The following is a 21,553-nucleotide window of genomic DNA, read 5'->3' as shown; positions in this document are numbered from 1 at the left end:
AACAGTCCGAACACTGTTAGCGATGGCCAGGAGACAGCTGAGAGCAGTCAGGAGACTGTAGAGATGCCACGAGGCTGGCATACTATCCCTGCAGAAGCAGAGGCTCCAGATCGACATTCGAACAACGCTCCAAGGAGAGAAGAGATTAGCAGCCACATTGACGAGGCAAACGTGTTGACGTCAAGAAGACAGCGACGTACGCTGGGATCATATTATGCAGCATTTGCCCTGGCTGTCAATCCGTCACAATCTGTGAAGCTACTGGGTGAGGCACCTCGTACGCGACTACACAGAGACCAGCTCCCAGCACCTCCACGTAGGTGGAAAGACCTAGAACGACACCTACATGGACAGGAGTTCCAAGAAGCAGCACGTACAGAGTTCACTAGCTGTGAGAAAAAAGGCTGCTTTGCAACGACAGCAACAGCAGCAGCAGCAGCTGAGACACAGATACTGCCTCTGAAGTGGGTATTCACGTACAAGTTCGACGAAGACGGATATCTATACAAATACAAGGCAAGGCTAGTTGTCAGAGGAGACCTACAGGATGAATGGGGAGACACATACGCAGCTACACTAGCAGCATGTGTGTTCCGGCTGTTGATGGCAATAGCAGCTGCATTTGGCCTACAGGCATATCAGTACGATGTGCTCAACGCATTCCTCAACGCACCACTAGACCAACTCGTCTACGTACGTACACCAGAGCCATTTGTCCAACAGATGGGTGAACTACTGGAGTTGAAGAGAGCCCTATATGGCTTGAAAGACGCGCCACTGTTGTGGTACAAGCATCTGAAAGAGACATTGATAAGAATGGGATTAAGGCCAATCAAGGACGTACCGTGCCTGTTCACGAGTGATCAACTGATTGTATTCTTCTACGTGGACGATATAGTTGTTCTGGTACACCCACAGCAACTTGAGTATCACAGTCAGTTTGAGAAGCAACTTAAGGCAGCGTATGACATACGGAGTCTAGGAGACCTGAAGTGGTTCCTGGGCGTACGCGTAGTAAGAGATTGGACCACAGGAACTATACGACTGGTACAAGACTCGTTCATTGACAAGGTGTCAGTGAAGTTTGACCTGGCTCAAACATCAGGAAGATACCCAGCCGTACCGTTGACCGAGAGCTACCTGCAGCCGAGCGAAGAGGAGCCAAACATCAACCGTACACAGACATACCAGCAGTTAGTAGGATCACTGGCCTATATATCGACATTCACAAGGCCTGATGTGTCACGAGCACACTCAGTCTTAGCACGCCACCTACAGAACCCTGGACAGAAGCACCTAGCAGCTGCAAGACATGTGTGGAGATATCTGCTTGGTACCAAGTACCTTGCTATTGGAGCGTGTAAACAATCAAGGAACAACACAACTTACATCAACCAATTCAACAATCTGTCCACGTTCTATGGAGCATCTGACGCAGCGTTTGCTGACGATGTAGAGTCCCGACAGAGCTCGTATGGATACCTGTTCAAGCTGTACGGCATGTGTATAGACTGGAAGGCAACGCGACAACGATCTGTCACAAAGTCGACTACAGAAGCAGAGCTGATGGCATTGTCAGTAGCTGGAGGAGAAATGGAGTGGTGGAACAGAGTATTCAAGCACATTAACTTCAGCCCAGATGCGAGGCCCATCATCTACTGCGACAACGAGCAGACTGTAGGTATAGTCACAAAGCAGGACGACAAGCTACACACGAAGCTACGCCATGTGGATACGCATCAGATGTGGCTCAGGCAGGAAGTACAGAGCGAGCGCCTACACATTGTTTGGTGTCCAACAGCAGATATGCCAGCTGACGGACTCACCAAGTCACTAGTGAGGCAGAAGCACGACAAATTTGTCAAACAACTTGGCCTTGACAGCGTAGAGCGCTACGTTGTAGGACCTACGCACGACGCTGAGATACCAGATCCAGCGGGACTCACAGGATGGTACCGATAAGTACAAGTTCAGCTTTGTTGTTCACGGCAGCTGGGGGGGTGTGTTGCGGTATCAGACTGCTGCAATATACGTTGCACATGAGCCTCAATACACACGGTTGTAACGGGTCATGTTTAGCACGTTTCAAGTCATGTATATACCGTCACCTCCTAGCTAGATATCAACACAGCGCAGTTTTCCATCGACCCGATAGTCCTATGTTATTGTTTACCGTAGCTATCAGTATTATACAGTGGCAGTTGCCGCTACATTTCATGTCACATTAAGGAACCGGAAGGGGCATCGAGAGTACAAGAAACACGCGTACGTTCCTTTCCCTCCGCTACCGCCTATTCACACAAAGGACTGATATTGAACAGACCTGTTATGACGCTGTGTGAAGAGCTGCGCATGCGATACATGTCCCCTGTGACATGATTCTTGTCACTCACGTTTGCAGATGGGGTGTTCAAGGATTTGGAGTCTTTCAACGACCTGGAAACTGTGCAGCCTGTCCCAGGTAATCTACTCTATAGAGCCAAGTATAAGCCCAAGATCCTGGAGTGTCCTGTCATGAGGGGTATGCGGGCTGATAAATTCATGTCCAAAGCCCGCATATGGACATACAACTGTTTCAACTCAGCATTAAAAGGCGCTGGTCAGAGAGCCGGCTATCAAGAGAACCTCAGCGCATATTGTTTCAGGCGCGCTTTTGCACATGCTGTCGAAGGCGAGTTAACTTTGGAAATTAATAGCGGGAGCTAACATGTGCTCAGGTGAAGCCACAGCTACACAGTGAAGGACGTTAATGGGACACAAATACGACGATACGGCTCAGTACTATGTCTCCGGTTTTATTGGGATTGATAGTCAATCCATTATCCATGGACGCAAGCAATGCCTTGAACTATACAAGGAATCCAGCTCTATGATGGCAAATCGCAATTTGCTTGCGCCTAAGCCACCAGGATCGATTCTCACGGAACCACCGTGTGAGAGGGTACCGCAACTCCCACAAGAGAAGGGCAAGAGAAGTCCTGATGTTATATCAGCTATGGCGCTCTCTACCACACAGGATTACGAGCTCCGGCGACAAACACGTGAGAGGGCATACCAGAAAGACCGTCAAGAATACCTTGAAGGGAAAGGTAAATCTCCGAGGGCCACAGCACCTACACTTGTCATTCCTTCCCGCGAACCATCCAGGTACCTCCTAGCTTTACTAAAGTATGGAAACAGACCACGTGAATCATCCATAACACAAAACCGATAAGAATTACGCCGTGACATGAAGGGAGCGTGTCCGTTGCTAGGAATAGACACCGGCCTACCAGTCATCATCCGGCTGGATCCCAGCGGTTGTGCCAGCAAAGACACCTTTCGCACAGAGCGATGACCCTGAGCGCCTTAAGTATCTTATTCGTTGTGCGCAGCGTGCTATACTAAGCCCGCTCTTGACCCGGAGGCATTTCTGGACCCATCTTTGGACAATAGTCCCATCCACAAGCCACTGTTCAGTCCAAATGTCGTGTGCATCTCTGTCTCGAAACCCGGTCTACCACCCTTGAACTTGGTTGGATCCATATAAATGAGCATTATTCGTGGGGCAGGGTTTACTGGAATATGTTTCTATAATCTATCTACACGATCAGACATTGAGATTTCTCCGAAGATCTCCGTACAATTGAATGAGCGTTGCTGCCAGAAGAGATACGCGCCTGTGGACGGAACTCTGCTCACAACTCTGGTGACACACCAAAATTTTGACATGCCGATGTTCATTGGCATGTTCATAGCTAAGGCGTCCATTTTCAACAGTACACTCGTGTCCATAGCCGGGCTTCCTGTAGTGTTGGGAACGGCCCATTTCTGCATGGTCTTTTCACCATACCACAGTGCAGTTGACATGTTGTGATCGGCTCTAATTCCAATGTGACAAGATTCGCAGTCTTCTTCGTGCTTCACCGCGCTGGTGATAGTGAGATCCAGCCAGGCAAAGGGCATAGTACGGTCATCAGGAAGGTCACGTCCCATGATTAACTCACGGTATCTGGCGTAGATTCCTGACTGCAACACCTGATCGAAGTTGTCGTTCTTGGCGAATTCCCTAAAGTGCTTGTTCTTCTCGCAGACAACAAAGTCGAAGTCCTCAAAGGAGGAGAGCGTATACTTCCGCGACGCAACATAGCTGACAAGGTTCAGGCCCAGGTACAGCTTTCTCCTTCCAAGGTTCATTAGGCTTGGGTTCTGAACCCAATTCATCATTGTGATTAGGTCGTTGCCCACGAACGAGACCTCAAAGCCATGCGAGAGTATCCACAGTAGCCAGCTTCTATCTGTGAAGATCTGCCTCCAGAGTTGCATATATTTCTGGGACTGTTTCTTGGTGATGGAGATGTCGAAGGCATACAGCAAAGCGCTCAGGTCCACTGGGGTGAGGGAGTCGAACAGCTGGTCCCCAAATTCGGGAGTTGCGCACAACATGCGCATAGATTGGTACACAAAGTTGCTCTTGTTCATGTTGAAGATTGGAATTCGATTGTAGATTGTTGGCCACATACAAGCATTTGAAAACCATGCTGCTAGCATCGAGCCTGTCGTATCGCGAGGTTGACACATTGTATGATTGGGTGGCCTTCAGCGAGCTTAAGTTGCCGGCAGAGCCACTGGCAGTACGCTGGTTGCCGCCGGTCTTGAAACTGTAAACGAGGAACGCACATGTGCTAGAGAAGCAGTTTACTAGAAGCAGTTCTGGGTAAGAGTTCGAGGATTGAAGACAGATCACAGCGTCATTCAAAGATACTGCGTGATCGTTATAAACATCCTTCGCTGCAACAGGTTCAGTGCAGTGGCAATGTGTTGCATCATTTTGAGCTGTATATTCATTAGGTCTCCATACAAAGTTAAGAAGCAGTCATTGCACGCGGGTGACCCCCCTCCATACGAGTCAGTCTTTCCCATCTTTTCCACCTTGACCTAGCGTTGACAGTCGTAAAGGACTCTGCTTAGAATTGAACCTCTTAAGATCGAATCAGACAGCCCAGGAACTGTCATTCCAGATGGTAAGCAGCATATGTTAAGACACAAAAGTGGGTCTGATCGTGAGTTTGAGAAGCCCAAGCCGGTCGGAAAATTGGGATCCGCAATACCAAAGTCAACCTTCCCAAGAGGTCCTAGTCAAGTAGGGTTGAACGGATCGCTGCTGGCTGGGGTTGTGGTGATAATCATTGTACTGATACTATCGCCGGTAGCTTTTATGCTTTACCAAAGCCGCAGACGTCGACGTGTGCAGGAACGAGGACGAGTTAGCAGCGGAATCAGGGCAGTCTGAGCTTCCTGTAGAACCAATACAGTATCTATAAACGTAACTTGGTAAAGTGGTGCAGAGACATTCGCCCGCGCTACTAATGGCAATCCAAGCGAGCCGGGACGCACGGTGTGGCGGGATACCTTTTCTTCTAAAGACTCGGATTGTCTCCAGCGCGCTGACATCTAGACAAGCGCGGCGCGCATCTATCCTGCACCTCTTGTTCTTCTAGCACGTCAGCCTCCGAAACGAAAAAGCGCGTTGTTGATTATGATGTCGCCTGTTCTGGTCGTGCCGCCTATCTACTCTTCTCCAACACCCCCCTGTTCGTTCGCGACAGTATACGTCTGTGAAAAGCTCGGTGGGCTACAAAAGAAGCCAGGACGGCAAAGATCAAGACTGCAGACTTAAAGGGTCGATCTAAGGTGAGGAGTGGGCAACCCGGCAGTTTCTCCGCGCGAACGGTAAGATCGTCGAAACGGGTCTCAACGGCCGTGCGCTGAAAGTAGCTCTTGGCATGCAGTAGCTTGCATTAGCTTGCATTAGCGTACTGAGATGGTCGCTGTAAGCTGTCGTACGATATTCGACAGTATGCTTGACGCAGAGCGACTGCTGGAATCACCCAATCCTTCATGTCTCATTTCTACTAGGTTCCGGATATTCGTGACAGACCTGTGTTAGAGCTCCGGGAAGCAAATGCAATGGATGAGGTATTCTCTTACGGTATGCCCCAATAACATAGAGTGAAAGGCCGATCAAAGGCAGCGACTGAATGTATTCTGTGTCGTTCATGCCGACAACGACGAACCGTGAACTGATCCATCATCGTCCTGACCACCGTCTTTCAATGTCAGGAATTGTTTGGCTAAATCTGACAATTCTTGTGCAACCGGGTCATCCGAAATATCGATAATGCGGGGAACCCACGCTGATTGAACCTCACCAATTAGGCCAGGATTTTCATCGGCCACTGACTGAGGGTCCTCTGACCCCAGTAGGAGCCCTGCTTCTTCAGGCCGAACCTGATTTTTGATGATGTGATACACTGTCTTCGATATGTAGTAATTGCGGCCTTGTTCGCGGAGCCCGCTGAGAGCAAGAAAAAGGCTTGACCGGAGATACTCAAGGTCTTCTGGACTGGTCTGATCGTTGATGCTGTGTAAAGATGAGAAGCCTATTTTCGCAAGCGGGGCTGTGAGCCAAGAGTCCGCGCCTACAAACCCATGTCGATAATAGTACAAACGTAGGAGGACGTTGATATCTCGTTCCGCAGCGAGAACAATGTTGCGAGGCTCAAGTCTGTCGTCCCACTGATCATGAGTGAAAGGCTGGCAGATAGTCATGAGAACGATATGGTAATCGAGGCTGGCGTGAACGTAAGTAAAGCTCTTGCTCTTTATGAAAGGCACTCACTGCATAAGGAAATGAGCCGGAAGGACAATATGCATAGGCTTGAGGACCGTAGGCAGGGTTTGAAACCACTCTAGCAGTCGACGTACAAATATCATCGCTTGCTGTGCTGGTAACTTTGAGTTCTTGCCAAATGATGCATGGCACAGCTCGCCAAGAATCACCCTGAAATGGGATATCGCCGTGAAATAATGTCCAAAGTGTGCCTGCGATAGTGTTGGGCTTAACGGGTATCTGGTCCATATCTCACCATACCATGTTGCTTCCACGGAGGGATCAGGAAGCCTAAACTTTGGCGCTTCAGACAGGAAGGGTGGGCGAAAGAATTGCCAGTTGAGGTAACTAATACTTAATGTTAATGTTCCCTGGTAGAATAAAAACACAAGGTAATTACCTGTCCGTGTTGAACAGACACCATGCAGTGAAGTTTTTAGCATGGCGTACTCGTTCGCACGTATCATCCGCATTTCCGTCAAATAGCAGCATCTCTCTGGCGATAGCAAGAGCTTGCAGCCCATAGAGATTGCCAAGCTTGTCCAAGCCGAAAAGATTGTGAACGATGTTGATCATCAACGCGGCCTGGATTGATGTGAGTGTGCGGTTCCTACCATTGATGGTCTGTAATTCCCAGATCCTCCTTGCCTCGGCGAGAAATCGATAACCGAGACCCTCAGGTTCCCAATATTTGAAGCGATTCGGAAGTTTTTTATAGCAGCACTACATGGTAGAATTAGAGCGTTGGTTCTTTCTGTTGCGGGCTTGACTTACGCATGCGTACGCTAAGGTGGCATTTACCAACAACGCTGAACAACAGGACATTCTCCGCCGATCTGATTGTGCAGTCGCCATGTCTTCCAGGAAATAGTCTTTGTGAAAGGCTGGAAAGAGGTGGTATTCATGCATAAAATACGCAGCCAGTAGATCCCGCAATAATGCATCGTCTTTGCAAACAGTAGTCCACTCAGATGGTCTCGCAGCGTTTAGTCGAGGTTCGACAAAAGCTGCTGCGTGGTAAGGTTTGACGTACTGGCTTTGATACACTAATGAATCAATGCCTGGAAGGATCCGTCGTTGAGGCTCTGTCGCTGTGACCTCGCTGATCTCTGAGTATGGGGCACGCTGCGAGGCCACTTCATAGATTGTTGAGTTAAGATAAGGACTCTCCGATACTAGAAGCCTTGCTGGAAAGTCACGGCTGTACGGAAGCTCGTAGCTGAGGCGAGTCTCTGGTATGAGGCGCATTTGCAACAGTAGATCACCGTCTCTGGTATAGCTCAAGATCGACCCAGCGTCTTCTCCAGCTCTTACGCGACGGAAGAGGTCAAGGGCATCCTGTTCGGGTAGCATTCTCATGAGACTGAGCAGTTCTTCATGCGTAGACTGTTTCTTTCGAAGATCTTCATACTTTCGTTTCGCTTGACGTGCTTCTGACTCTACGTACCTGCAGGTGGCCATGCGTGTCAGGCAGGCCGCGCATGTTGGTCGCTCGCCACTACACTGCAAACTAATCAGTACTCCAACGCATATCATTCTCTGAAAATCGAAACCTTGGTCTTGTATAAGCGACAAGCTTCGCATGCTTGGGCTCGTATCTTTCTCTTCTGCTGCGACCCTACTGGCGGTCCCCTATCTTGTTTTGTGGTTGCAGGTAATAGTAGGCGGAAGGAATGACTCATGTCTTACGTTTACACGATGGAATGGTTTTGTACGTATGAAGAAGACATTGCTCTTTGGGCTACGAGCCGCGGACGGATTTTGAGGTTAGTGTGTAACATAATGACGTACCGTGTCCGTGCGCGTGCCGACCGGATTCGCGTGCCGACCGCGATCACTAAAACACACCTATATGTTACGATCAAAGGGCAACCCGCAATAACACTGAACGAACAGGACTACGCAACGATACAAGAGGAGCCGAGGAACTGTAGTATCGATCGGCTCAAGCAGTGGGGCCGCGTCGGCGATACTCGGCACGAGCAGTATACTCGGCACGGTCAGTATACTCAGTACGCAGTATACTCGGCACGATCAGTATACTCAGTACGATCAGTATACTCGGCACGAGCAGTATACTCGGCACGATCAGTATACTTGGTACGAGCAGTATACTCAGTACGAGCAGTATCTCGGTACGATCAGTATACTCAGTACCGAGCGATCTGAGCAATCCTCTGCTCAAGTATATAGCAACTCGTCGCGAGTTATATGAGAGGCTCAGCCTTCAAGTGGATCAAGCCGTACCTCCAACAGTACAATCAGGGGCACGCGCGCGACGACGTCGACGCCTGGATGGCCGACTTCGACCAGTTCAAGAATAAGATCAGGCCTATCTTTGGAGTATCGAACGAGCCTACGATTGCGCGACGCAATATACAGCGCATCCGTCAAGACAAATCGGCTGCCGATTACGCTGCAGAATTCCAGCAGCTCGCTACTAGCACTGGCTGGGACGATACTGCGTTAATGACAATGTTCCGTCAGGGGCTCAAGCCTAAGGTCAAGGAAGAGCTGATGCGTACCGGCGCTCGCACTGACAATCTTAACGAACTCATAAATACGTCCATTGAGATTGACGTCAAGCTCTACGAATTGCAGCAGGAGCTACACGACAACCCACGTCACCGTGCTGTCAGTGTTGACAAGCGTTCCCCACGTCGCACGTGGACCGACAACCAAGGAAACCGCTACCAACCAAACACTGGTCGACGTGTTCACAACAACACTCGAAGCGGATACTATGGACCAGAAGCTATGGACCTATCCAACATCAACAAAGGACCAGAGCGTTGGAATCAGAAGAATAGGGGCAGCAAGCACGACAAGTCCAAGACCACCTGCTACAGCTGTGGAAAACAAGGACACTACGCCAGGGATTGTCGTACGAACAACAAGGTCGTTTGACAGTTAAACGTACTCACCAGTGGACAGGGTACCACTGACGACAGTGGCGAATGGAATATCCTCACTGACGATATGGGACCCCCCTGTACCGGACCCGATAACAAGTATATCGAGGCGTCCGATGAGGACACATCCCATAGATTGTAGTCCGCGAGGCATACGACAGAGCGCCCACGCCGTATCAGGGACACTGTAATGAAAGAGCGATAGAGACGAGCAACTAATGCAATAATCAAGATCTCTATCTGTCGTTCTATTCTACCGACAGATCCTGAGAATGGGTGTCCTCGCTTAGCGGGGTCTCTTTGGACACCCTTCGGTCTCCTAGTGGAGACCCTTCGGTGCAGGAGGGTTCACCTCCGCTTCTGGTTGTGTCCCTTACACACACCTTCTCTTTGTTGACTGAGTACATAGGCTTGTTACGTGCAAAACAAGCAGCTGAAGCTATTGCATTCTTCTCCATTGTACCCAAACAAGCGCGCCACTGGAAGTGCAGATGTGGCTCCTTGTCAATAACTTCGCTTTGCGACTCCGGATGCTGCTGCTGGCTCAAATGAGCGGCTGTGGCAGCAGCAGCAACACCAGGTGAGTCTCCTGTCGCAGCAGCTGGCTGCCTACTAACACCTTCTTCAATGGCTTCAGCAGCTTGCAACGCGTACTCCACCTGCTCATTGTCGTCAGCCGCCGCGTCAATTGGCTCCTCCTCCTCATCATCATCCTCGCCAAGTATTTCATCAGTGTACGCATCAGCCGCAAGCTGGCTTGCCTCAGATTCGAACAATTGGCTAGGAGAGGCTTGATTCTGCATGCCTTGTGGTGGAGTACAGTCTCGTGAGTGCTGCGGACGCCTTACTGTTGACGGTGGAGTAGGAGGTGCTGGAGGATTGACGCCCTGTTCAAACAGCTGGAGGCCAACGCTGACGTTTACTAGGTCTCAAGCCACTGCTGCTGTTTGGAGCTGTATTTTTCCGCTTCTGAGAGCAAGCCATTTGCAACTACAACACCAGAAAATTATTGTGAGATGCAGATTTGAGCTTCTTCACAGGTATTGGATGTGGTTGGGATACTGTTTTGCCTATAGCTAACAAATCGGATACAGTCGCATTTTGCCCCTCATCGGCGCTCCGTCACGTGGCGGGTCCGGTATTTCGAAAACAACCCATAGCAACACAATCGGCCAACAACATCTTCCCCTCACACCGTTCCCATTTGATGGTAGAGTCGTTGCATCGCAACAATCGAAGTCCTACGGTCAACCCACATTGGAACCCATTCTAGAGGACCCAACCAGCGGCTTGGTCAGCGCATATGACAGTCTATTCCCGCATTCTCAAGAGGTAAATAAGCAAGCCCAGTGGGTGTGCTCTTATAATAACGTCTTTTCTAGGAGGCTCTGTTGGCGTATCACGTATTCAAACAGCTACTACACCCTACACCCTTCCAACGCGACAAACGATGTGCAGAAGATGCTTGTACTTGTGCGGCTCGCTCCGCATCCAGCAGCTTGTGCTAGTGTAGATACGCGTCCATCTTCTCCGCCCGCTGCCCGACGTACGCCGCCAACAACGCCGTTATGGTTAATACCGCCGGCGTCGCCAACGTCTGCAGCGAGACCAACTTGATACAGTCTCCCATGGATATTCCTCCTGCTTTCCGACTTGGCTCATAGACCCTCCCGCCGTCCCGGACTGGGCGGCCATGGAAGCTTCGCATGGTCGGCTCGGCAGTATCCGTCATGCCGTGCTTGAGGCTCGCATCGGGCAGAGCGTCCGGCACGTCCGCCGAAGGAGCAGTGGTCTGTGGGATCTCCGCTACGAGCACGCGATACGTCGCGAAAATCACAGGCAGAGCGCAGCTCAGCAGCACGACCAGGCCGCCTATCCATACTTGTCCGGCACTCGAACGCGCTCGGAGCCGGAGCATCTTCCCGCCTGCCCGCCCTATCAAACTTTTGCGATCGCCGTAGCTCTCGCCTGAAAGCGTGCGCACTAGCAGCCCAAATAACGTGACAGACAGCACGTTGAACACCGCATAGAGGTCCTTGGCCCGCCGGTGCCCTATGCGCGAGACGAACGTCCGTTTCCCACCGGCGATGTCGATGTCAATGTCGTGTATGTGCATGACGAAGATCCTCGCTTGTTCGTAGAAGTACAACGCGCCAAAGAGGAGCCAGAGCGACTTGTCCAGCGTGAAGCCTGAGGGAGTGGGCAAGTTCGACGTGAAGAGGTCGGACCACGTGACTGGGCGGCCTGTTGAGGCTGTGTAGTGGCCGACAAGGCCGAAGAGGACAGCGACGGGCGAGAGGAACAGCGCAGAGACGAGTTCGCCGAAGCCGTTGTAGTGCAGGCGCAGCGGAGGCCCGACGTACGAGTGCGAGAGGATCGTGCATATGATGCCGAGGTGGAGCGCCAAACCGCGGAAGGGTGTTCTTGCTCCATTTCCCAACGATGCGCCAGAGAGGGCGGGGTCCGCTGCACGCGAGAAGATGATGAGAGCTACGAGCGCAGCCTGCCAGACCGCACAGCAAGCGAGCGCCGTCCACGGTGGAAACGTCCCATCATGAATGATCCTCGTGGTATTTCCATAAAGCTTCGAATTTGCCTGTTTCGCAGCTTCCTCGAGATCCTCCCCTCCCGCCTCTCCTCCCGCCTCTCCTTTGGCCTTCTTAGCAAGCGCCTCGCGCAGGTTGACGTCCCGCCTGATACTCTCCTGCTGACCTGGCGTATCGAGGGCATAGTCGGACCACTCGTTCCCGTAGTTGATAGCGACGTTGGTCCCCCACGTTACCAACATGCACTGTAGAGTCGCCCATCCGTTCAAGCCGCTGAAGATGCTGTTGTTCGAAGATGTCGAGGAGGGGAAGATCTGCGAGGCGAGCACACAGCCGAAGAAGGTGGAGAGGGGCACTTCGCACGCGAGCGGTATTCTCCCGAGAGCGATCAAGGCTCGGATCGACCCGACAAAGTCAAGGTCTTGCGGATCGTGCATTGCGGAGGTTCCACTGCTCGATCGACCTCTGCTTGGTTGGATATCAAGAGGCCTCGAGTATACTAAAGAGGGAGGAAAGAGTTACTGTTGCAAAAACACGGTTTGGCGATTTGTTCGCGTTGCGAAGTAGGCTACGTCATCGGCTTGTCTACGTGCCTGGTACTTGGAACGACGCGTCCGGGCACGCTATGACACCCGTCTTATGTGACGTCCTGTAGCAATTTTCCGGGACTATACTGGAAACAGCCACATGGGGTCTTGCACAGTTGTTCGAGCACTTGGAGTTTCGCGCGCCCACAGTTCACATAAACCCATGTTAATCACAATATAAATCTTTACATGATGCTTGACTAGCACATACGACCATAGGACGCTGAAAACAAGTAATCTGATTTGGCGATGCTAGATAGTCGGAGCCTTCGGCTCCAACATTGCAATATCAGCGCAAGGGAGAACGCAGGTTGATGGTCATTGTTCTCTTTTTTCATTCATAGTTCACCCTGTTTACAAGATCATGAAGACTGCTATGCACAAATTAGGTATTATGTTCCTGTGTTGTGTGATTTTGCATGACACCATTTGTCTTAGGATGAGTGGTCCTGCTAAGCGGCGATTGCTGCGTCAATGCGTCGCGCTACCTTCGCTCCCTGCCGACCAGGCCATATCATCGATGTCGCTATCTTTAGGTGCTTTGCGCTTTCCCGTCAATCTGCACGGACCGAACGGAGGAACGCCGTGAATCGTGGTTGCATGATCCCAGAATTCGGTTCCTGAATCCGTTTGCTCCTTGCAGAGTGGGTGCGGGCATACCAGTGGGGTACACACGGTACCGGTAGCGAAGTCCTCCTTCATGTGTTTGTGCAACACAAAAACATCGCTGAACTGCGCAAAACGCACTGCTAATGGAGCATCAGCCCCATGCAGAACAAGCAATGTGCTGCAACTACCACGACTCCACCTTCCTTGACCAGGCCGCAATCGTCGTTCATCACTTCAAGGTGTTTTTTGCGAAGATGCGTGCTCCATACGCGGTTAGAGCTACACCACACATCGTGTTCGTAGCAGTAGTGCATCTTTGTGTATGTTGTCCATTCACTTGGGACATTGTGCTCCTGCCAGATGTGGACTGCTAGGTCCTCGTGGCTGAGGAACACCTTCAAACAACCATCCCACAACAGGAGTTAGACCTTGTGGAGTATATAAAGCAGCTTACTACGCGTCATATACCTTCTAATAGACGTATGGTACGCAACTTTGCTTCATCGGTTGCCCAGAACCCTTGCTCTGATACCTGGATTACACGCTTCCTCCACCGTCACCGCAACCAGCTTACCTCTCAATGGACGACGGGAATGGATTCTAATTGCCACAACGCTGAGTCAGGGTATAAGTACAAGCTGTACTTTGACCTGCTGCAGCAGAAGGTTGCTGAATATGAGATTGAGCCAGAGCATATGTACAATATGGATGAGAAGGGCGAAGTACTAGGCACCGTAGCAGCCTAGCTGTTGGGGCAGCCGTTGAAGGCAACGCAGTTTTTAATGTCCGAGGACAGGCCAGTGATGACGTTTTTAGTAGAAAGTGCAGTGAGGCGGGCAGCCAGTTTGGTAGGGGTCCTCTTGCCCTCCAAGCCAAGAATGTAGGCAGCAAGACCAGCGACGTGGGGAGTAGCCATTGAAGTACCGGATATAGTGTTCTGTACAGTAGATTTAGTCTACGACTGACTTAATACAGTGCTGAATTACCTACAGTACCATTGTTCAACCAGGTGGTGACAATCGAAACACCAGGAGCCAGAATATCAATGGAAGAGCCAAAATTGGAGAACGAAGCGAATCCATCCGAGCTGTCTGTGGTACCGACCGTGTAAGCCGTGGCTTTTGAAACTGGTGAAGAGTTAGAAGCATCTTGAGCTTCGTTCCCAGCTGCAACAGCCATAAATACACCTGCGGCCACAGCATTGGCTGTTGCACTATTGACAGCTGTGCTCCTTGCTCCCCCAAGCGACATACTGCCGACCACACCGTTAGAGCAGCCAGCTTAGGTCTCTGAGTCATTCACAACGAAGTTGATTCCAGCAATAACACCTGAATTAGTACCCTGACTAAATCAGCTGTGGTCACGGGAATAACGGAAAGATCTGTGCATCTATAAGGTACCAAGGAATGTAGGGTGAGACGTACCACACCAGAAGCGTCAAGGACTTTAACAGCGAAGAGTTTAGACTTCTTAGCTACGCCATAGGTCTTAGAGCCTATAGTTTCGGCGCAATGAGTACCGTGCCCGTTGTCATCTGTGTTCGAGCCGCCTCCAGCGAACTTTGCGACAAATGTTGCACGGCCCTCAAACTTAGGATGAATGGTAGCAATACCTGTGTCAATGACGTAAACACACGTGTTGGCTCCTGCGGTACTGTCATAAGTGTATGAAACACTGCCGCGGGCCTTGTGTGAGATACGGGCAAGACCCCAAGTTGACGAAGACTGGGTGACATAGGCCTTTTTGTCTAGACGGTCGACCTCGCCAAGGCTGGCGGTGACAACGGCGTCCTGCTCAACATATTCTACCTGTATTCCGTTAGCGGAGTTGTATCTGAAGAATGAACAACGAGCCCTCTTACACCAGGCAGATGGCGGATCCGGTTGAGGATGTCATCAGTCATATCAGCTGTGAAGCCACCAAATTTGCCAAAATCGTAAACGTATATAGCATCTTTCTTTAGCATCTTGAGAGCGCCTCTTAGGATTAGTTGTGTCTCTGTATCTTGACAACGTATCTTCCAGGAATGGGAGAACCAGCCCGCGGCTTCATGAGCGGAGCCGGGAGAGCGTAAGCCAGGGCGAGCACAAGCGACAGAAGAAGTAAGAGCTTCATCTTGCTGGTGCACTGGTATGGCAAGTCTAAGAGCTTAAAAATAAAAACGCAGAGAGAGCTGCTTAGTGGAAATGTCGGCATTTTCCAAGTCTTAGAGCACATGCTGGGCTTGATCAGCATATGCTAACAGAAAGCTGGTGAAGAGGGTGTAACACAGCGAAGCTCACACTCATTCCTCTGACCTGTAATAAAATTTCACCCTATTGAAAACGAATTTTTATCTCTAGCGCTTTCTTTAACTTCGTTGCTTAAGCCCTGTATTCAAAGTACCGTTCACTTGACTATTCTACCATCAAGCAACGAAGCCATTGTACTCTCAGCTATCGATAATCATCTCTGCATTATGTGTCGCGAGATTAGTGACAGCGTTTAAGCGCGGGCTTTATCCTTGAGTTCTTGACTTGTATCACAAAATCAGCTCCACCACCTGAGAAAGGTTTTTGGCACTTACAGCCATTGAGCAGCAAGCGAAACAATAGCAAAAGCGGCTGCTGTTGAGGACAATGCAACAGCAACCCATCCGACAGCTTCAGTGTATGCCACCAAAACAAGCGAAAGGAACAAGAAGGCCGTAATGACTGAGACCTGAATCAAAGACGAGGCGACAAGTCCTAGACGCTCCCACCTTTGCTCCCGAACCCCCTCGAACCCAGCCGTAGGATGTTCGCGCTTGTAGGCGAGTAAGCTCATCGATACTGCCACAATGCCCAGCGCAACAATAAAGAGCAACCATGCGATGCCAAGAAAGCTCCGAACAGTCTCGCGGGCGAAGCGCGCAGTTGGACTGATTTCATTGGGGTTTGCGATCTCAGACACGATGATGGCGAAGGTTGAGGCGCCGAAGATGGAGAGGCTGAGAACAAACGAAAGAAATCCCTCGAAAGATTTGATAGTCTCCCGGCTACCACTGTCGGCCGAACTTTTTGGGTCCCTTGCTGAAGAGCTTGCTGGCATAGATGAAATGATTTCCGGGTTCTGTTCGTTGGAAGACATGGGCGAAGTCTAAGAGATTGCGGATCGAAAGGGAGAGGGCAAGAAACGACGGTTCAGCTGCTGCGCGAAGGCACACTAGCGGGCTTGACCGAGAAGCAAACATGCGCCCCCTAACTTAGACTGCAGAAACAGGACGCCCCTTCAGCTGGCATGGTGGCTCGGCTGTCAGCCGCTTCACCCTCGTGCGATCCTCATAGATGCAGAGCTTCTGCCTATACAGTACAGATACATTACACATATTGCACTCCCAGAGTGTTTCACATCTGCAGCACTATGGCCGAGTGGAGAAAGAAACTTCGATTGTGGGGAGACGATGCGGCGCACTCGGCGCGTCTGACAGGCGGAACGGGAGGCGGGGAAGGCCGCCCTCCGCGAGTCTTGTGGCTGCATAAGCCTGTATCGATGCCACGTGTGTTGGCGCAGTGCTCTTGCACTTTCCAACAAGCCCTTTCTACCTCTGTCTGAACGACATATACGTCATAAAAACAGACCCTGATGGCCCGGTGAGAGAGACAGAACACTGAACAAGAACACAACAATATATACCGATTTTACTGCTTCGCGCGGTTACCCCTGACTTACTGCCCTGGGCGGTTACACCTTCATTTATTGCATTTACTGCAACAGTTACCTAAGCAAAGTTCGGGTGGTCAGGGGTAGACTATCCGGGCGAGGCGGTAGTAGCCTTCGTAATAGTCGAGGTAATGGCCGTCTAGCCGGAGACCGTGACGACTGGGGGCAATGAGTAGTACAGAGTATACTGTCTAACTCGAGAGCGGGTGAGATTCCAATAGCAAAGTTGATTGACGAGGTTGAACACGATGCCATAAGGGCAGCGTGTCTACTTGCTATATACTTGAGCAGGAGGATTGCTCAGATCGCTCGGTACTGAGTATACTGATCGTACCAAGTATACTGCTCGTACCGAGTATACTGACCGTCCCGAGTATACTGACCGTCCCGAGTATACTGACCGTCCCGAGTATACTGACCGTCCCGAGTATACTGTCGCGGCCTAACTGCTCGAGTTGCTCGAGCGAGATTGATGATCATACTGAGTATCACCGACGCGGCCTCACTGCTCGGGTCGATCGATACTACAGTTCCTCGGCTCCTCTCGTATCGTTGCGTAGTCCTGTTCGTTCAGTGTTGTTGCGGGTTGCCCTTTGATCGTAACAGGTATCTATGGAAGCAAGCGGACTACGACATGGCGCGAGAAATGATCACTCAAGCGCTAATAGTAAGGGAAAGAGTGCTGGGACCGAATGAAGATCAGACACTGTTGTGCGTTGAGATCCTAGCGGGGGTGCTTTCAAGTCAGGGAAATCACAGTGACGCAGTGAAACTGAACAGGCGAGCTTTGAAAGGATTCAGGAAGACGCTGGGCTCACTGCATCCTTTTTACGCTTACAAGCATCAGTAACTTAGCCTTGGTGTTACAGCATCTGGGCAGGTACGAAGAGTCGGAAAACCTGAACCGTTTGGCACTCAGAGGAAGTAGAATGATGCTGGGATCATGCCACGCAGACACTCTGACAAGCATGAGTAATCTGGCACTAGTACTGCAGCACCAAGGCAAGTACAAGCAAGCAACAAAGCTGAACCAGCAAGCTCTAAGTGGCTTCCGAGAGACTCTTGGGAAGCGTCATCCTTCCACGCTTGCTAGTATGAGCAACTTGGCGCTAGTGCTTCAGTGTCAGGGCAGATACGAGGAGTCTGAGGAGCTGGCAAGGCGATCACTAGAAGGCAAAATAGAAGAACTTGGATGGTATCACCCTTCCACGCTTACGAGCATGAACAACCTCACGCTGGTTCTGCAGCATCAAGGCAAATGCGAAGAGTCATAGGAGCGTTACCGGAGATATCTGGAAGGCTACAACATATGGCGTTCAGCGTACGGCCTTCGTACGTGACTTGAGTATCGAGCATAGCAGACATACAAATTGCAATACAATCCATGACATCTTAACGTGTATTGAGTTAAAGTGAGGGTGATCCGGGGGTTCAGGACGATCGGTCTAACTCAGATTGTCAAAGAAGGTTCCAAGATCAGACGCGATTAAAATCAACTCCACAAGAGATCAGTGGAGAGGTTGTGATGTTACATATTGCAAACACCAGCCGCCTTTGGTGCTCTCATCAACACGAGAGGCCATCTTGAGTCAAGATCCCAGAATCCTCAACACGAACTCATACACCCCCAAAGTCATCACCGCTGAAGGTATAGAACGAGCCATGAACGCGCCTCATACGTTCGGTAGCAGCTATCTTATGGTGTAAGTCACCCAGAGATCGCTGCATTAAGGACCCTATCCAGAACCCTCGTGATCTGCGGGAAAAAGACGTTCGCACCCCAGGAAAAGATGACCGCCAGCGCTGATACAAATTCACTGGCATGGCGATCTAGTGTGGTCCTCCAGGCTCCCAAACATGCCATATGGTGCAACGGAATATTTTCCTCGTCCGTTGTTTGGTAGTGGATCCAGAGTTCGTGTATAGCGCCCTCAGTCGTACAGCTAAAAACAATGCGTGGTGCGTCGTTCTCGGGATCTTGCGCTGCGAGAGACGCCAGCAGCCTAATTGCACACGTTCCACCTCCTGCGGCTTGGTTTTGTGCCCCTATAAGGTTGCCATCAGTGCTCAAACCCTTAGCTTCAATGATGAAGAACGGAAAGCGCATGTCGCCTTGTGTGGTGTGAGGATCGCTGAGAACCACTTTGTGACTTTGCCAGTAATCAAGTAGGGGCGCATGATTGCGACTGAAAGCCTCCCGAGAAATCCCAACAGTGATATCTGGTTTTGGCGTCGTGATTGTACCGTCCACATCGCTGGCGGACGAGGGCTCGCTTGGCTCTGTGGACACAGGTGGGGAGGTGAGATTGAAGGGAATGCTGTCAGGTCGCACGTGGATGATGTTGGAATCAAATGAACTTTGACATGATTCCAATGACACGTGCTCTTAAGGTTTCGAAGCTACAGCGTTTGCTGATAGGGGTGGCCAGGGCAAAGCCAGTATAGGGGTCGGATTGGGTGGTTTGAGCGAGGCGAGCCAGAGCTTGTCGCTGCAGTTAGCACTGAGGGTGCGGCGCCAGGGTTGGATTCTGGCGAGTTTTTCCACCACGTCACCGTAGAGATGTGTCCTGTATTCTGGCTCAGAGCCAGTTTTCCTCGCCAGCTCGCGGCACTCGTCTCGATACACAACTGCGAGCTGATTGACCTCACTTGCCGACCCCGCTGCCCAAGCTCTACTGCCATTGTGTTCGTCCGCAGGTTCATTGTGTGTGTGATTATTGGTGAGAGGAGCAATCTGCGGACGGTCGAGAAGATCGCGCAGTCCTTCCGGGAGGAGCGCTTCGATATTGGGTGGGAGATCATGATCACCGTCAACAATGATGTTCGCAGGCTTCAGCACGGTGTTGCGATATTGCGAACTCTTCTTCGTCGGGCTGCAGGAGCGCGAACGTCTCTGCATCTTCATGTTACGTAGTCTCGAGCTGTCTGACATGGTGTCCAGTACCTGAGCATCGACCGAGGGAGAAGAGACAGGAGGTTCGATGCAAGGAGAGCGTGTTGAGACGTCATTGACCCAGCTGCAGATGGAAAGGGCGCGCTGCGCCCAAGGTGTGCTTGCTTCCTCGGCGGTGAGACACTGCGCAAGGCTGAGGTTGGGTGGGGACGAGGTCGAAGGCGGGGTAGATGTTGCCGCTGGCTCCAGATAATTGCTGCAATTGTTCTCGAGCATCAAACTGGGCAACGAGGCGCGACGGCGTTTACGCGTCGTGTAGACAAGCTCACATCCTGCGCGCTTCATCTCTGCACGTGTCCTAAAAGGGACGTAGGTGAAAGCGCAGGAACAGTGAAAGCGATGATGGTAATGATGGTCGGCGTGATTGTGGATGTTTTGTGGTTGTCGGGTCAACAGCAACCTAGTGAACACACTGCGGCACTTGGCGTTTGTCTGCAGACGGAATAGCGGAATTCGAGCCTGGCGAGAAAGGCGGTGAGTAGGAAGAAGCTGACGTTGCGCACCTTCTACTTTGTACCTCTCCCTTTCATCCATCAATCAACCATAAAACTCCATCATCATGTCTGACCAATACGACATAACACCGCGCGTGATCATCGCTCGCCATGGTAGGTTCCCTGTCTGACTTGCATTGAAAGTGCACATAGAATCCAACCTCTACGACAAGAAGTTTGTTAACGATGCATGTTCTACAAACAGGACAGACGGATTGGGCTAGGGTTGGCCGCTTCACGGGCACTACAGATATCGAGCTGACCCAAAAGGGCATTGGGCAGATCTCCACTGCAGCGGCGACGCTCGTGGGTGCTGGCAAACTGCTAGACCCACGCCGCCTCACACACATCTATGTCAGCCCCAGGACGAGAGCTGTAGAGACCTTTAAGCTGTTGCTGCCACAGTACTCCGATTTCGTTCCAGGGAAGGTTACCTTCACCGAGGACATTGCGGAGTGGGACTATGGCAATTACGAAGGGCTCAAAGACATGGAGATCAGGAACTTGAGGAAGATGAGGGGTCTGGATGGGGAGAGGGAATGGAACATCTGGACAGACGGATGTGAGGATGGAGAGTATGTTGTGCACTGGTCTGGTGTTTTTGATAGGCTGTTGCTAATACCTTCAGGTCATCGCAGCAAGTTACCGAGCGGCTAGACAAGCTTATCCTCCAGATTAAAGAGATCCAGAAGCCTTACATGCGTGGCGAGAAACCCGCTGATGTGCTTGTTGTACGCTTTCTTTCAGTTTATGCTACCTCTGCAAACGTTGCTTCAGCTTCGCCCACAGCGGCTAACGTACGACAGGTCGCACATGGTCTGATCCTCCGCGCTTTTGCAAAGCGCTGGATCAATTGGTCGATCGATCGAGATTTGCCAATGGAGATACAACCGGGAGGAATTGCGGTTCTGAGGTACGTTTTTTCTGATAGGATAGGTTACAATAAGCTATTAAGCCAATATTAGGCTAACTTTAACCAAAGTTATAAAGACAATGACACTAACAAGCCGACTCTCAATCTCGGCTTGGCGTTGCCGTGAAAGGAGGGACTTGAGTTTGACGAGAGTCTACTAATTTCCACTACGAAGGAGCTTGTACTCTTTAAACGCTAGGGCCACC

General features: G+C 50.9%; 11 protein-coding genes across 11 annotated transcripts; 4 read left to right on the top strand and 7 right to left on the bottom strand.

Moving 5' to 3' along the window:
• Window positions 1–2,749: 2,749 nt before the first annotated feature.
• Window positions 2,750–3,214, top strand: BU25DRAFT_423660 (uncharacterized protein; the record flags this gene model as incomplete). Its single annotated transcript, XM_033708229.1, has 1 exon — window positions 2,750–3,214. The coding sequence occupies one exon, from the start codon at window positions 2,750–2,752 to the stop codon at window positions 3,212–3,214; it is 465 nt and encodes a 154-aa protein (XP_033559076.1).
• A 356-nt stretch (window positions 3,215–3,570) lies between these two features.
• On the bottom strand, window positions 3,571–4,560 carry BU25DRAFT_423659 (uncharacterized protein; the record flags this gene model as incomplete). Its single annotated transcript, XM_033708228.1, has 1 exon — window positions 3,571–4,560. One exon carries the CDS (start codon window positions 4,558–4,560, stop codon window positions 3,571–3,573), a length of 990 nt encoding a protein of 329 aa, XP_033559075.1.
• Window positions 4,561–6,036: 1,476 nt separating this feature from the next.
• BU25DRAFT_347202 (uncharacterized protein) lies at window positions 6,037–8,334 on the bottom strand (the record flags this gene model as incomplete). The annotated part of the gene is made up of 5 exons (XM_033703141.1): window positions 6,037–6,613; window positions 6,662–7,006; window positions 7,053–7,375; window positions 7,427–8,155; window positions 8,206–8,334. 5 exons carry the CDS (start codon window positions 8,332–8,334, stop codon window positions 6,037–6,039), a joined length of 2,103 nt encoding a protein of 700 aa, XP_033559074.1.
• A 1,478-nt stretch (window positions 8,335–9,812) lies between these two features.
• BU25DRAFT_450317 (uncharacterized protein) lies at window positions 9,813–10,380 on the bottom strand (the record flags this gene model as incomplete). Its single annotated transcript, XM_033709688.1, has 1 exon — window positions 9,813–10,380. Exon 1 carries the CDS (start codon window positions 10,365–10,367, stop codon window positions 9,813–9,815), a length of 555 nt encoding a protein of 184 aa, XP_033559073.1. The 5' UTR covers window positions 10,368–10,380.
• Window positions 10,381–10,993: 613 nt separating this feature from the next.
• BU25DRAFT_413062 (uncharacterized protein) lies at window positions 10,994–12,613 on the bottom strand. Its single transcript, XM_033706943.1, has one exon. The coding sequence runs from the start codon at window positions 12,545–12,547 to the stop codon at window positions 11,069–11,071; it is 1,479 nt and encodes a 492-aa protein (XP_033559072.1). The 5' UTR covers window positions 12,548–12,613; the 3' UTR covers window positions 10,994–11,068.
• Window positions 12,614–13,704: 1,091 nt separating this feature from the next.
• On the top strand, window positions 13,705–14,043 carry BU25DRAFT_298792 (uncharacterized protein; the record flags this gene model as incomplete). The annotated part of the gene is made up of 1 exon (XM_033701958.1): window positions 13,705–14,043. A coding segment is annotated over one exon (339 nt), but the record flags the coding sequence as incomplete, so codon positions are not given.
• A 5-nt stretch (window positions 14,044–14,048) lies between these two features.
• Window positions 14,049–15,704, bottom strand: BU25DRAFT_474357 (oryzin precursor; the record flags this gene model as incomplete). Its single annotated transcript, XM_033710903.1, has 6 exons — window positions 15,317–15,704; window positions 15,168–15,272; window positions 14,731–15,114; window positions 14,635–14,647; window positions 14,297–14,586; window positions 14,049–14,243 (listed from the first exon to the last, which is right to left on the bottom strand). The coding sequence occupies exons 1-6, from the start codon at window positions 15,539–15,541 to the stop codon at window positions 14,049–14,051; spliced, it is 1,212 nt and encodes a 403-aa protein (XP_033559070.1). The 5' UTR covers window positions 15,542–15,704.
• Window positions 15,705–15,780: 76 nt separating this feature from the next.
• On the bottom strand, window positions 15,781–16,436 carry BU25DRAFT_413059 (uncharacterized protein). The gene has a single exon (XM_033706942.1). It carries the CDS (start codon window positions 16,412–16,414, stop codon window positions 15,869–15,871), a length of 546 nt encoding a protein of 181 aa, XP_033559069.1. The 5' UTR covers window positions 16,415–16,436; the 3' UTR covers window positions 15,781–15,868.
• Window positions 16,437–17,829: 1,393 nt separating this feature from the next.
• BU25DRAFT_303803 (uncharacterized protein) lies at window positions 17,830–18,219 on the top strand (the record flags this gene model as incomplete). The annotated part of the gene is made up of 1 exon (XM_033702029.1): window positions 17,830–18,219. A coding segment is annotated over one exon (390 nt), but the record flags the coding sequence as incomplete, so codon positions are not given.
• A 476-nt stretch (window positions 18,220–18,695) lies between these two features.
• BU25DRAFT_347015 (uncharacterized protein) lies at window positions 18,696–20,156 on the bottom strand (the record flags this gene model as incomplete). The annotated part of the gene is made up of 2 exons (XM_033703131.1): window positions 18,696–19,370; window positions 19,392–20,156. 2 exons carry the CDS (start codon window positions 20,154–20,156, stop codon window positions 18,696–18,698), a joined length of 1,440 nt encoding a protein of 479 aa, XP_033559067.1.
• A 290-nt stretch (window positions 20,157–20,446) lies between these two features.
• On the top strand, window positions 20,447–21,530 carry BU25DRAFT_413055 (putative phosphoglycerate mutase). The gene is made up of 5 exons (XM_033706941.1): window positions 20,447–20,548; window positions 20,640–21,009; window positions 21,063–21,165; window positions 21,241–21,347; window positions 21,417–21,530. The coding sequence occupies exons 1-5, from the start codon at window positions 20,500–20,502 to the stop codon at window positions 21,472–21,474; spliced, it is 687 nt and encodes a 228-aa protein (XP_033559066.1). The 5' UTR covers window positions 20,447–20,499; the 3' UTR covers window positions 21,475–21,530.
• The last annotated feature ends 23 nt before the right edge of the window (window positions 21,531–21,553 follow it).

Source organism: Macroventuria anomochaeta (assembly GCF_010093625.1).
Source record: "Macroventuria anomochaeta strain CBS 525.71 unplaced genomic scaffold BU25scaffold_28, whole genome shotgun sequence".
NCBI classification, from domain to species: Eukaryota; Fungi; Ascomycota; class Dothideomycetes; order Pleosporales; family Didymellaceae; genus Macroventuria; species Macroventuria anomochaeta.
The sequence above is the reverse complement of the archived record's forward strand: the minus strand, read 5'-3'. Positions and strand labels throughout refer to the sequence as shown.